Source organism: Aspergillus tanneri (genome assembly GCF_003426965.1).
Source record: "Aspergillus tanneri strain NIH1004 chromosome Unknown AapTan_1_pilon_pilon_pilon, whole genome shotgun sequence".
NCBI lineage: Eukaryota > Fungi > Ascomycota > Eurotiomycetes > Eurotiales > Aspergillaceae > Aspergillus > Aspergillus tanneri.
In genome coordinates, this window is record NW_022984628.1 from 5,228,916 (window position 1) to 5,241,988 (window position 13,073).

Here is a 13,073-nt window from a genome sequence, read left to right on the forward strand (position 1 = left end):
GTATCTGACCTGGATTTTTCGCAAGTGAGCTAGAATTTGAGCCGCCTGGTCAAGACATGCACAATTTTCCAAGACACTAAAGCTATCGGACTCAAGCCGATAGAGTGTGTTCTTATCTGTCGGGGCCAGGGGTGCGCCTTGAGCAACGTGATGCCTCATTTCAGTGAAAGACGCGTTCACCATTGGTGACAAATTTGACGCATGCAATTCCGAGCAGAAGTCATCGTGGCCCTACAAACGTTTTCATTACTTGTCAGTCAGCCAAGAAAGAGATATCTTGTCGGTTTGATGCCGATTTATGTGCCATCCCAGGGGATATACAAGTGTGTCCAGCTCGAGGATACTCAGTTGGGTCTGCGCCTCCAAACTAGCGAAAATATCGCTAGGCTGCTCCCACGAGAATCCAGACACTGTCTATATTGAAGTTCTCATTATTGTCCTTATGTATCGGGATCCCTCCTCTAAAATACTCCTGAATACATTATCCCCGTGGAGTATGGACATCGCGGTGTCCTTCCCATTTAAATTAATTTCTGCTCCTATAATAGCCCCTGTTGTTCTTAGTTCCTCCGTTGCCATTCTTTGCCCTCTCCCTCTGAGGGGTCTTTTTATTCTTTTCTACCATACGAGGATATCATCCTTGAATACTGGTGCACAGCGGGACAGAGGCGCCTGTTTTCTCCGTTCTTCGTGGCTCAAGTTGGGGCCAAGTACCTAAACCCTGGGCCAGAGTCATCCATTGTCTTGACAACGGGTACGTCGTCTGAGAAACCGATTGCCGGATGGCCCGTGGTGTCGTCGTATTCTGCGAGCCTGAAGGGGTTGACGGGGAATCTAGTACTGGATTTGAAGCTGGTCAGAGTAAATATGTCAATCCTGTTTTTGTGAAGACGGAGATCTGGGGACATCAGATGGAGGAGGCGCGGAATTGTCTGTTTGACTGAATTAAAACGAGTACTCCCTTGCAGAAGATTGGATCCGCTGAGGAAGTTGCGGAGACCAATTCGGGAATGAAGCTGTGAGTTGGATTTTGAATGGGTTTAGTGTTCTACAACACAGATGAATATTCGTCCGTAATATTTGTTGTATATGGTCTGCTAGAAGCCTTATATATGAATATGGTGTCTTTCCTCGATTCGTGCATACTGAAAGGCCCTTACCGTGTTGCGGACTGTACGGGGATCCAAAGTCCTTAAGCCGTTTCCCATCTGTGATTTCTAATACTATAGATGTCTTGTTAAGGTATGTGATGGATTTCCAATTTATCTTTCGATGATCACCGCATCGTCAGGGAAGCTCGAGTCAAGGCACAGTTCATGGTTGCCCGCTCTGACCAGCTTATACCAATTGGATGTGCGTGGAGACATTCGATCTGCTTGTTGAGTTCTGAGTTCCGGATTGGATTAGATCGCCTGCAGGGATAATAATGTCGCTGTCAGGTAATTTTTGGCTGAGTGTTATCAGTGTCGGAAACGCAAACGACACGAAGATGATGCCGATACTGCGACGTGCTGTTTTTGCAGCCGTAGCTGCATAGGAACTGTGCTGTGACTCTCAACGGTTATCAATGAAGCGTTTCCAAGTACTTTTCTGCTCGGGACGGTGCAGGAGGGTATCTGGTTCTAAGTGTCTGTTCAAGGCCATGAGATAGGGTATATCTGGTTTCATGATGAAATTATGAAATGTCCAAATCATATGTAGCCTTCACAATATAGATAGTAAAGCTCAGTAATTAACCCTGACGTTAGTGCAATCTCATAGTACATGCTTTTAAACTACTAGGGCAAGTAACGATTTTATGTAGGAAATACCAAGGAAACAACGTAAAAAAAATAATGAATCAGAAAAATAGAATGAGTTGATACAAGAAATATATCCATTAACGGCAGTATTATTTTTATTATTATTATTCAATCAATTTTAATGTCCTTACCAAGTCTCCTTCGTCATGAAAGATGGAGAAATATATAAATCTACATAGTGGGAGGCACGCCAGATCCATCTTAGCTGGAAATCACTAGATACAAAGTACTGGTTACAGAGACTGGTATTATTTGCATAATTCACAACTCTAGAATAGGCAATATAGGTACACTCTCTACTATACGTCTTCAATGAGCTCTATCCCAATGTTCTGGAATCTACAACCCTAATCGATAAGCAGGATGCAACCTCAGGCTCGCTAACCACGGTCAACTCGACTAGTCGAGTCTAGTTAGTCCTCTCGGCCTGTTGATGCCTTACGCAGCAAAGAGAACGTCCCCGCTTCCTTTCTTCAACATAGCTCATCCATCATGCCATCCTCTTCAGTTGTCTACCAATCAATCGAGGTCGACCCCGACGAAACCTCAATCGACTCTTCCAGCACCTCTCTCGCCTCCTCCATCTTCAAATACCAATATCGCCATGGTCGGCGCTACGCCAGCGCCCGCAACGGCAATTATCTCTTCCCCAATGACGACCCCGAACAGGACCGACTCAACATGGTCCACCACACCTACTTCCGCATCCTGAACGACAGACTGTTCCTCTGCCCCATTGACCTCACCAACAAGCGAGTCCTCGACATTGGCACCGGAACCGGTGCCTGGGCCATCGATGTCGGCGATAGGTATCCCTCCGCTGAGTCCATCACAGGAGTAGATATCAGTCCTATCCAGCCGTCCTGGGTACCGCCCAACGTGAAATTCTACATCGATGATGTAGAGGCAGACTGGGTCGGCCAAACGTACGACTTTATCCACTGTCGGTACATGGCCGGTTCGATCAGCGACTGGCCACGGCTAGTAAGACAATGTTATAACAATCTCAAGCCGGGCGGGTGGATCGAATTCCACGAAACAGCAAATGTGATGTACTCCGAGGATGGGAGTTTGGATGCCAATGGCCCCATTATGACGATGATGAACGGGTTGATGCTCGCTTGTGATATGATCGGGCAGACGATGGATCCGGCACCCAAGATTAAGGGATGGGTAGAAGACGCTGGGTTTGTAAATGTGACAGAGCAACGGTTCAAGTTGCCGGTTGGGAGTTGGCCGCGTGATGAGCGGCTCAAGGAATGTGGCAGTTTATTGAGGGTGAACTTTGTGGAGGGCGTGGATGCCTTCACCGCTGCGCTGTATACGGAAGTCCTGGGGTGGAAGAGAGAAGAGGTGCTGGTTTTGAATGAGCAGGTTAGGAAGGAAGCCGTGGATGGCAGCGTGCATGCGATATTCGATTTTTTGGTGATTATCGCACAGAAACCTGCTCAATAGCTGCGGTGTGTCTATTTTTGTATATACTGGATGTACATAGAAAACTCTATAGTAGCGACCTAGTTAACAACCATTCGTTAACCAGTTCACAACTAGTCGCTAACTTAATATATACCAGGGTGGCAAGCTAACATCTGTCTGGTATGCATGGTATCGGGGATAACCATTTGTTAATTAGCTCCTAGCCAGTTACCAACTAACTAAAGGTTCTTCTCAGAGTATCATAACCAGCCATGTCCCAGCACAGCAGACAGCAGGGAGTAAAAACTACTAGTTATGAACTAGTCACAAAGAAAGGCGAAAATGGGGGCGAGACGGTTCAAGAGAATTGTAATGTATTGAAAAAGAGAGGGCGAGTCAGCTGGAGAAATAGACGGCTGCCACCCACTCTGCCGCTTATTTCCTAGGAATTTGCCAATGGTCGTCGCAGGCTGATAACTGCGGATAAGCGGCAATTCTTTGTGTATTCAGAGTCGTACTGTCCCCGCCATCCCGGGATTCTTTGGCTTGGTACTGTGGCAGAAATTTGTGCTAAAAGTGAGCCAGGCGGAACCGGCTGTCTACTATATTGTGGTTGCTCTAAGCGTGGTCCATAAGGACGCCGAGATAAAAGGAATAATACTGGCAGATGGGTCACTAGAGAATAACCAGTGGCAATGGGTTTGTGCTTGAGCAATTAGGACGCTCTTTCAGCCTTTTAACTTAAACTTACAATTCCCTGTTAAAGAGGTTATTCTGGTGTCTACTTTTTGTTATACAGGAATTGCTGCAGGGACAGTATAACAATGCATTTAAATATTTTTAAAGTGGCCTACGCATCCTGAAAGAATTACAGGCCCATGAGCAGCGAAGCATCGACTTTGAACGTGGATAAATATCTGGTGGCTGCCTTTGCGCATCTGGATATTTAATCCGTGCAGTTCGGCGTCAGGAGCGCCCTACTGTGCATTGACCAGGGAATCGAGATCAGATGGCCATGTTGGTAATTAGTACTGTCCAAGAGGGATGCTAGGCCTTTAATATTACTGCTAGTGTTGTTTTCGCTTTCTGGAAAAGTGCTAATTGATATCGGATGCGTAGATCGCCGATGGGTATAGCTCCTTGGATCTGACAGAACACAACTTCTATCCCAGACAAACCATGTGAAATGCTATTTCATCATTTCTGTGAAAAGGCTGTGCCAGACTTAGGAGCATATATGCTTCATCTACTGATGGGCAGACGCCTGCAAGAATAGACCTAAATGCAGATGGTCGCCACAGGTCATTAGGCGAGTCTCAAAACTCGCCTGTAAAGAGTGGGTCATTGTGAATAGACACACAAGAATAGTTACAGTGGTAGCCTGCACATCGCTTGTTCGCGAGAGGTTGGGTTAAATGAAGCCATCTATCTATACATTCATCCAAGTGTACACATTATCAATGATTTTCATTCTCTTAGTCGGTCGGGGCGAGGTAATCAACAAAAGGCCATCCGTCTCCCGCGGTTTCTATACTTTCAGACTGGCGAACTTTGTCTCTCAATGTCTGTTCTACTAGCGTAGAACCGTTTTGGTATCCATTCAACGCCGCCAACTGGATCGAGATCACAGGTATTATGGTACGAGCTTGGGCTACCATCAGATAGGTGCGTGACATTTTGTTCTGAGAACAGCTCAGACTGTGCTCTATTTGGAGTATTGGTAACACGCCGCTCGACATTGGAACAGTTCTCCCTTTCTTGCTTTTCGTTGGAGCAGGGATATCTTTCAGCATAGACGCTTTTGGCGGTGGCCCCCACCGGGATACCTGGACTCAGCATCTGAATTATTCGTTGTTCATATGCAGATGCAATATGTGGAATATCCCTTCCAGAATAGAGTCAGTTTCAAGCACAGCACTCTGCTATGTCGGATATGATGTCGGAAATGATGGAGACGTACTCCTTTTCTTTTATACCTTGAATCGGATAGGCCCCAACTGTCGCGGTGCAATTTTCCCAAACATCTGGAACATCTTTAGGTATATTTCTCTTAAATTGTATATTCCAAGACAGTAAATGTGCTGCTGAAGTTTCTGGTGAGACTCTCTTAGCGTTGGAACGTTGCAGCTGCTGTGGCTTCGCATTTGAGTGACCCCCACAACTTTTCAATCCTACTTCGCTTGACGGCATATTGTTCGAAGTAGTTACAGTAAAACTGTGCGTAATAAAGGAATGGCGAGCAACCGCTCTTTCATGAATTCTTTTGTCCCAGAAAGAGTTGCCATGCGAACGCGGGGCCGTATGGGCCACTAGTGGCTGCAGTGTGCCCAATAATCAAGGAAGTTGCTCAAGGCCGTAGTAGTAACAAGGAATTTTGCATAGGCTATTTCTTTAATCGGACACGACAGTGATATGACAATTCTGACCCTGGCGAAGCCCTGAATATATGCACTTGCGTCCTTTGTTCTAGTACGTCGAGGTCAGAAAATTATCCTGGGTCTAGTACGCCGATATTAATGACTCTACTACGTAGATCTTAAAAGCTTGTAGAAGTCTTTGAACCTATTGTTTACATCACGGGCAGGGCAAAAACATCATCCCTTGCGTCGCAGATGAATGCCGCTTCAAGGCTTGATACCTAGGAATGACAATAGTTTTTCTGCTATTAACCTCTTCTAGGGTCAATTATTCAAGGGAACGTAAGTAAAACTTTAATTGGTAGCCATCATTGTCTCGTTCATCCAACTCAAGCAAGGGGTGGTATGCCCGCTCAGCAAGAGGAATGGCGAATGCCATGGAATCCTTGCTACGGATATCTTTACGCAGAGATTATTTTTTGTTTTCCTAGGGCTATTCGGATCTAGAGCCTAAGCTTGGGCCAATGTTTCAAACCAGTCCTTGTGATCGTGGAATGAAATATTTCTGCACGAGACTATGGTAGGTTGAATGTGCTGGATTTTATTGATTTTATCTACTGTTCAGGAGGAACACTATAAGCGAACACATACATGCTCGAAATTCCTGTGTAGGGGATTGGGGTGGTTTATGGCACCGAGGATCATCTAGCTCCGCGACGCATATATTCCTTCCCTCTCTATAACGGTGTTAAGTCCTGGTGGCGCCCAAAGCTGTTAAACACAAGGATAAAACTTCCAGCCGTGATCTTGAAAACCCATACCTTTACACTCCTCCAAACATCGACAACGGCGGATTAAGATGCTACCCTTTCTCGACTAAAACGTCCTCTAGGGGAAAAAGACCATGTAGCCGTACCTTAGTCATGTCCAGTTACTGTGTATACTCCCTATTACATATGCAATTTGCGATCGAACCGTTCTTTCTTACTATTTTAAGGTTATTTTTCTCTGTCTCCGATACACAGCTCCCGTGCCCCTGGAATGATGCAACATGAACTTTACTCCTTACGGTGGGCCAAAAATATATAATCCCCTTTGATGTACCCGGGCCTGAATGGCTTAAAGTCACTGAAAATCTACCTATATTCCTTTAGTTGGCTATTATTAGTTTTAAGTCCTATTCTTGAACACTATTACTACCGGCACAAAGCAACTCGGTACTCTTATTTTCTCTATTGCTAGTGTAGCATTATTTAGTGGTGTAATTGCGCACAAGGACGGTTGCTATGAGATTAAAAACTTCGGACACAAGAAAAATAATTGCGGTTATTGTCTTCCAGGGTTCGAATTTATCCCAAAGGGCATTTCCTGTGACTCTAAGGTCCAGTGCTGCATTGGTGACTGCTGTCCACGCTATTGAGCGAATAGACAATTCAGCCTTATTCCACGCTTCTAGGCATCAACAATCAGACAAATTAACCAACTGGAGGAAATACTGAAACGGATGGGTTCCCAGTCGTGAACTTCCTGTTGAGTTGGCTAGGGTTAGGATAGGATTCTTACATATATATGCTGTGTGCTAACAGAATTGTTCTCTGGTTCTTCGTGAATGCCAAGTTGTACGATTGCTATATGTGTTGATGTGGTACCAACGGTCTAGCACGTCTTTAACAGTAGGCTACTGGCAATCTCGCATACCCACCAAGTGTATGCTTTAAGATACTACTTCATGGAGCATTAAATCTTTTCCTTGCAGCTGCCCGGCAATTTTGTGATCTTTTGGATTGCACGATAGAGATGTATGGTTAGTCACCGTCGTTTAGCTGCGATACACGATAAACTTTATGTGTTTGATGCCGACGGGCATTCGTGCCGAGAATAGCGCAATTAATGATGATGACAGCAGCCAAGGAAGAGTGCTGTCGCACTTACTTTTAAGCTGATGCTTTCAAGCTTCTTCCCCGGCCCCATAAAAGAATAGCACTACTAGTTTGTAATTTTTTATCAGTAAATACTCTGCCTCCGCATGGCTTTCTAGGAGAACACTATGATCGAACGTCTCAGCATCCCCTCAGTGGAGACTTTCCTGTATGTTTCATTATGTGGATTAGCAGTGTTCGATAGTCATTCATTAATTCGACACCTCGTAATGCTCGTGCATGATTAAGAGATAACTTTATGAGCGAATGAATATCAGAGCATGGAACGTCAGGTCTAGTCTGAGCCAAATTGTAGGCGACTAGCCTCGTCATGACGAGCGGCTTGAACTTCTTTTGGACTTCATTGGATGGTAACGGGTCAGGCAACACAGAATTCAGCTAGCAGGAATGTTTTGTATACATCATTACGAATGGTCGTGGATCTTTCCGTTGCTTTCTCGCGATAGGGCTTTCATCACTAATGTAACTAATCTTTTGAGACGAACCCCAAATCGTAGATAGGTAATTTGTCAAGGGTGACGGGAGCTCTACAAGAATGTGAATCTTTAAGTATCGGTTCCTACCGACATAGCTATCAAGTGTTACCACTTTCATGAGCTTCTGTGTCAAGGTTACTATTCCCACTTTGCGTTTCGAGGTTGACAGCGTGACTAATCCCTTTTTTGGTGAGTTACGCGCAAGGGAACATAAGTTCATTACTGATCGGCGCCCATAGTTAACAGAATTAGGAAGATATAATATTCAGTTTTAAACGCAGAGCTTTAGATAATATGCTGAGCATATAACTATATCTTATTGTATTTAAGAGGAATATTATTTTGATCTCGACTTGAAGGGTAATATGATCAGTTCCCTCGTTTCTTCTACTCCCTTGTAGCCAGCAACTCCGATACAGAAAGCCCTCTGGTCCTGTATCATCAAGACCTGTGCTGTTCGATGCGATTGTCTCTCCAGATACTCACCACGCCGTAGTTCCAGGTGCTGTAATAAATGGTACTGAGTATGTAGTTCCTGGTACCTGGCCAGATGGAGGTCCAGAGTAGATTGGACCCGATGAGTGAAGATGCCGTTGCAATCGCACTTCTTTGCACAGTGCATACGTATGCCATTCAAGGATATTATTTTATATTATAATATATACATCCCTCGCTCTATTAACATTATACGACAATTATGGACAGCTTTTATACTGCACTATTTAATATATAGGGAATGTAGGGGCTTTAATAGCGGCTTGCTTGGGGTATGGTAGAGTATAATGGAGTAAGAAAGAAGAGCCTTTCGACGTGACCATTATTTTGTTTGCCATTTCCGCATCAAAAGCCAGGTATTTCAAGCCTCCTCATACTCCTCTTCTTCCTCCTCCTCCTCCTCCCTTTTTTTTTTTTTTTTTTTTTTTTTTTTTTTAATTGTGTGGTTGTTTCTCACATGTAAGGCAGAGTCCCATCTATAGGGTATGGAGAGTTTGCGCTTACGATATTCAAAGGTGGGGTGAAGAACATAGAGCGACTGGAGGCTAACTCCTGCTGTGTCATGCCGTTTTCGGGAAGATAAAAGCTAAACTTTTCTATAGAGCGATTTCAGTTTTATCCAGCTGAGTGTGGAATTAATCTCACGCTCGACTCGCACAAATATATACTCTCAACGCGGTGAAACGGGACAGCAACAAACCTGGGTGGAGGGTAAGTCCCACAGTTTTTAAATCGGCTGGGCAATGCTACCGTAACTCGCATACCTATTGTACCTATCCGAGCAACTTAGTGGTAATCTTAAGCTCTGAGCTTATAGTTATGTATAATAACTAGTCTACATCACAAAGGAAAAGAAAAGCCCATCCACAACAGTAACATTTCCTCCTCTTTGTACGATAGGCCTAGAGCTCTCGGGAGTTTGTCCGTTACATTTTATCTCAAGGCTCTGTATCCTCTCCGCCCATTATAGAATTTTTTATTTCTCCAACATATGGATTAATTCTTGTACCTCTCTTGCGTTCTAGATTATATCAGGCGTTCTAAAAATTACCGCTACTACTGTTCTTGAAGCTTTCTTTTTCTTTTTATTTTGCTTTTTTCTTTTGTGGTGGGCCTCGCGCCGCATTAGATATCAACTCCAGAAAACAACACGTTGAACCGTCAATTTAATTTCAATTTTTGGCGTTATTACGGAAATCCAACCCTCTGCTAACTATGGGAAAAGGTCTTATGGGCGGCTCCTACAAGATTCCTGTCTCTTTGGTGTTCACCTTATCTACTCTAAGCCAACGCACAGTGCTTCCCAAATGATTTTTGTCTTTCTCAATCTCCCAAGTCAAGCTACCCTACACAGCGCCACTAGAGCTGTTATTGCTTTTCCACGGAGCATATTAAAGGTATTGAACCAATCTTTCAGTCATGCTAAATGGTTTTCACACTTACCGACATCTGGACAAATCGCACAGACCTCTGTTATTCTTTGTCGTCTACAGGATATATGCATAGGCGAAAGAGAAGCCCACCATATAGCATAATATAGCAAGACCGCTACTTTTCAGCTCCTGGTGGCTCCAAAATTCCTAAACATGTGATAAATTTTCATACTTCCATCCAACGCTCGCCACCTCCACCAGGTGAAGCTCTCGTCCCAAAGGGGACCACTGTTTCTGCTCTAAACTCCAGCGATAAAATATTGACACACAGGTACGGGAAGGGGTTTGGCCTGGAGGAACTGGAATAAGATATAAGATCCATCGAGAAGACGCATATCTTTCCTCCCCAGAGACGGGAACCCGAACCAAGCCGGTGGCCTGGTGCCTGTTTGGGGGATAATCATACGCAGCAGCAGGATCATCAATCTCCCCAGAGAAGCACATAGGAACTTGTGCCTGTGCTCAGTTGAACAGCACTCCATGGTCCAGAGGCAGGAGATATTGGCGAGCACACCGAACGAAGCCGAACGAGATACCGATCCATGGATGAAGCAATCGATTGTACAAAAGAGTTCAGGGAAATCTGTGAGACCCGCTATAAGTCCACTGTCGAGAGGACGGTGCCCATCTAGGATGCCTGTTACTCCTATCTATTCCAAGGCTGTTCACTTTGATTGGCCCTTAGAACACGTCCGATATTTGCTGCGGTGGGATAAGCCACGAGGAATAAGCGCTGTAACTTCGCCGGCATTTAGAGGAGCACAATTGTGAATGGGAATTCGCACGTTGAAGAATCTGTTGGACATATGTTCTTCTGTAAGCGAAATCTGAGATATTAATCTTCCAAATTTCCGTGGGATAAGTTGATGCGTATTTACGCTCAGTAATGTCCTCTGGAGGAAAAAAGAAAAGGAAATTGCTTATCGTGTTGTGGGGGAGTCCTCCATTGTGATGATATAGCTGAATGACTGACCTTCAGCCCAGAATAGCCTTTACTAGGGCTCGTCCATTATGCGAACCTTCTTCATCAACTGAAGCTGCGACCCTTCAATAGGTTGAAGCTTTGCGTGCCGGCAACTATGTCAGCTACGCCGTCGATGTCTCATCGAGCAATGTGTGGTTGCCGCTATTGCCTCTGCTGGAGTGCTGGCATCTGACTTCCACGATAATACTATCAGATTATGAGACATGTCAAAGGGCGTCACACCACAAACCCTACTGTACTATTTATGCTTTTGTCCTGAGCCTTCATGGCTAGCATCAATGTCGTCAGATGCTACCGTAAAAATTTAGAGCCTAGCAACAGGAGATATTTTAGACACCCTTATATTTATCAGATGGTGGAGGTATGGTTTACCTGCAACCCCATAATCCTCCAGCCGGTCGAAAGTTGGCCATGCTCACTCGAGGCACCGTAATGCTTAGAAATTCAAACTGAGCAGCAAACATTTGGGAATAGTGATAAGATGGCATCTACTATTCGTCAGCGGATGGGAAAGCTTTTGGCAGAGCCGGAGACTTCCCAACTTTTTCACTTGGTAGATCTCCTCTTCGGATATAAAAAGCACCTGTTAGTATTAATGTATCCCTTTCTAGAATAACCAGCTAGTCTCCCAAATTAATACATAAATATTTTTATATATAAGGCTAGAAAAAAAAGGTTACCAAAGTCGGACAAGCTACCCATTGCAGGCCAGGATAGAGTAAACCGAAACTTCATCGCTTTTACCACCCCTACCTACCAGAAGGTGGGGGAACATGCGGAGAATGCCCCAGCCCTCCAAAGATAGGCGCGAGCTCAGATCACTTCGTGTGTCATGCCCATGTATTTACTATGTTGATGCGCTGCTGCACGTTGCATACTGGACTGGCTTGTCTATAACCCTATGTAGTTTATTGGGAAAGATAGATGGATTGAGCTTTGTTTATCATAACCTAATGTATACGTCCTGAGTATCATCTCATATTTGTCCTCAGGCCAGCAAGCCACTGCAAGGCCTCCTGCAACGCCTAAACTACTAATGCTGATGACAGGGATTCAGCCACCGGTTGTAGGGATGTCACCCAGAATGCTCAGGAATGCTCTAGTAGCATTCTTGGTAACAAGTATGTTAGTTTTATTCCTCGGTATTTCAAGCAGATCTGGTTTAAGAGAGCAACTTGCGTGTTTATATTTAAGCATAAATTTTCCCGTTTTAGAGTTGGTTATTCTATTCTTTATGCTTATTCTAGCCTAAAGACGCACATATTTACTATGCGGCAGTCTTTGCCGTTTATCTTCTTATCCTGCTTATTCAATTGCCCCACAGCTAAAATGCGGTACCTTACTATCTTTGCTTTTATTATTAGCGCTACACTAGCAATTTCTATGGAAGATCTGACTGGGCAAAATTCCTGCAAGGCTAGAGGAGAAACTTGTCAGCTTTCCATTATTGGCAGTAGTAATTGTTGCAATAACTGGGGCTGCCGTCTCCGATATGATTATGATACACGCATCAACAGGTTCATGTGCTGTGAGGGAGATGGATCTGCTGGAGTAAGTAATGCTTTGATAGACGACCAGTATGATCAGTCATATACTAATATATCCAATTCTACAAGTACAATGTAAGTGCTAGTGATCGCTACCTAATGCCTGTGCACACACTAAATCTTAGTGCCGAAAGGAGTAAGGAAACGACGATAACCATGCTCGAAGCTGAAGTTGTATCTACGGAGGATTATCTTCCAAGGTTCAACGGACACAAGTATATTTGAGGACCTATGAAGCAGCTTCTACAGCACTGTAGTAGACAGCCCGAACCAAAGGCTGTTCTCATAGATAACGTATCTTCCACCATACGAGGCGAATTAATGCGGTAGAATATAAGGGGAGTAATTAATTGCTCAGAGCCCTTCACCATATTGCTGGAAGGGCATAAGGTAATTGTGACCTGGTAAGATTAGACATAAGGAAAAATTCAAAATGCAAGGAAAGTGGGATAAGGTTGGACGAATTGAGCTTCATCGAATGGGTATGTTATGTCTTGTAATTTAGTAGTAAATGGATCCTGATTTAACAGACTGTTACCTGTTAGATATACGGCTAGTCCCCAAGAGGAAATAGAGTACGATTGTTAAAAAGGTCTTATTTGAATGAATTGAGCTGGTTGGG

General features: G+C 44.3%; 1 protein-coding gene across 1 annotated transcript; it reads left to right on the top strand.

The window, feature by feature from the left end:
- Positions 1–2,294: 2,294 nt before the first annotated feature.
- ATNIH1004_003705 (class I SAM-dependent methyltransferase) lies at positions 2,295–3,257 on the top strand (the record flags this gene model as incomplete). The annotated part of the gene is made up of 1 exon (XM_033568380.1): positions 2,295–3,257. The coding sequence occupies one exon, from the start codon at positions 2,295–2,297 to the stop codon at positions 3,255–3,257; it is 963 nt and encodes a 320-aa protein (XP_033430375.1).
- Positions 3,258–13,073: the final 9,816 nt, after the last annotated feature.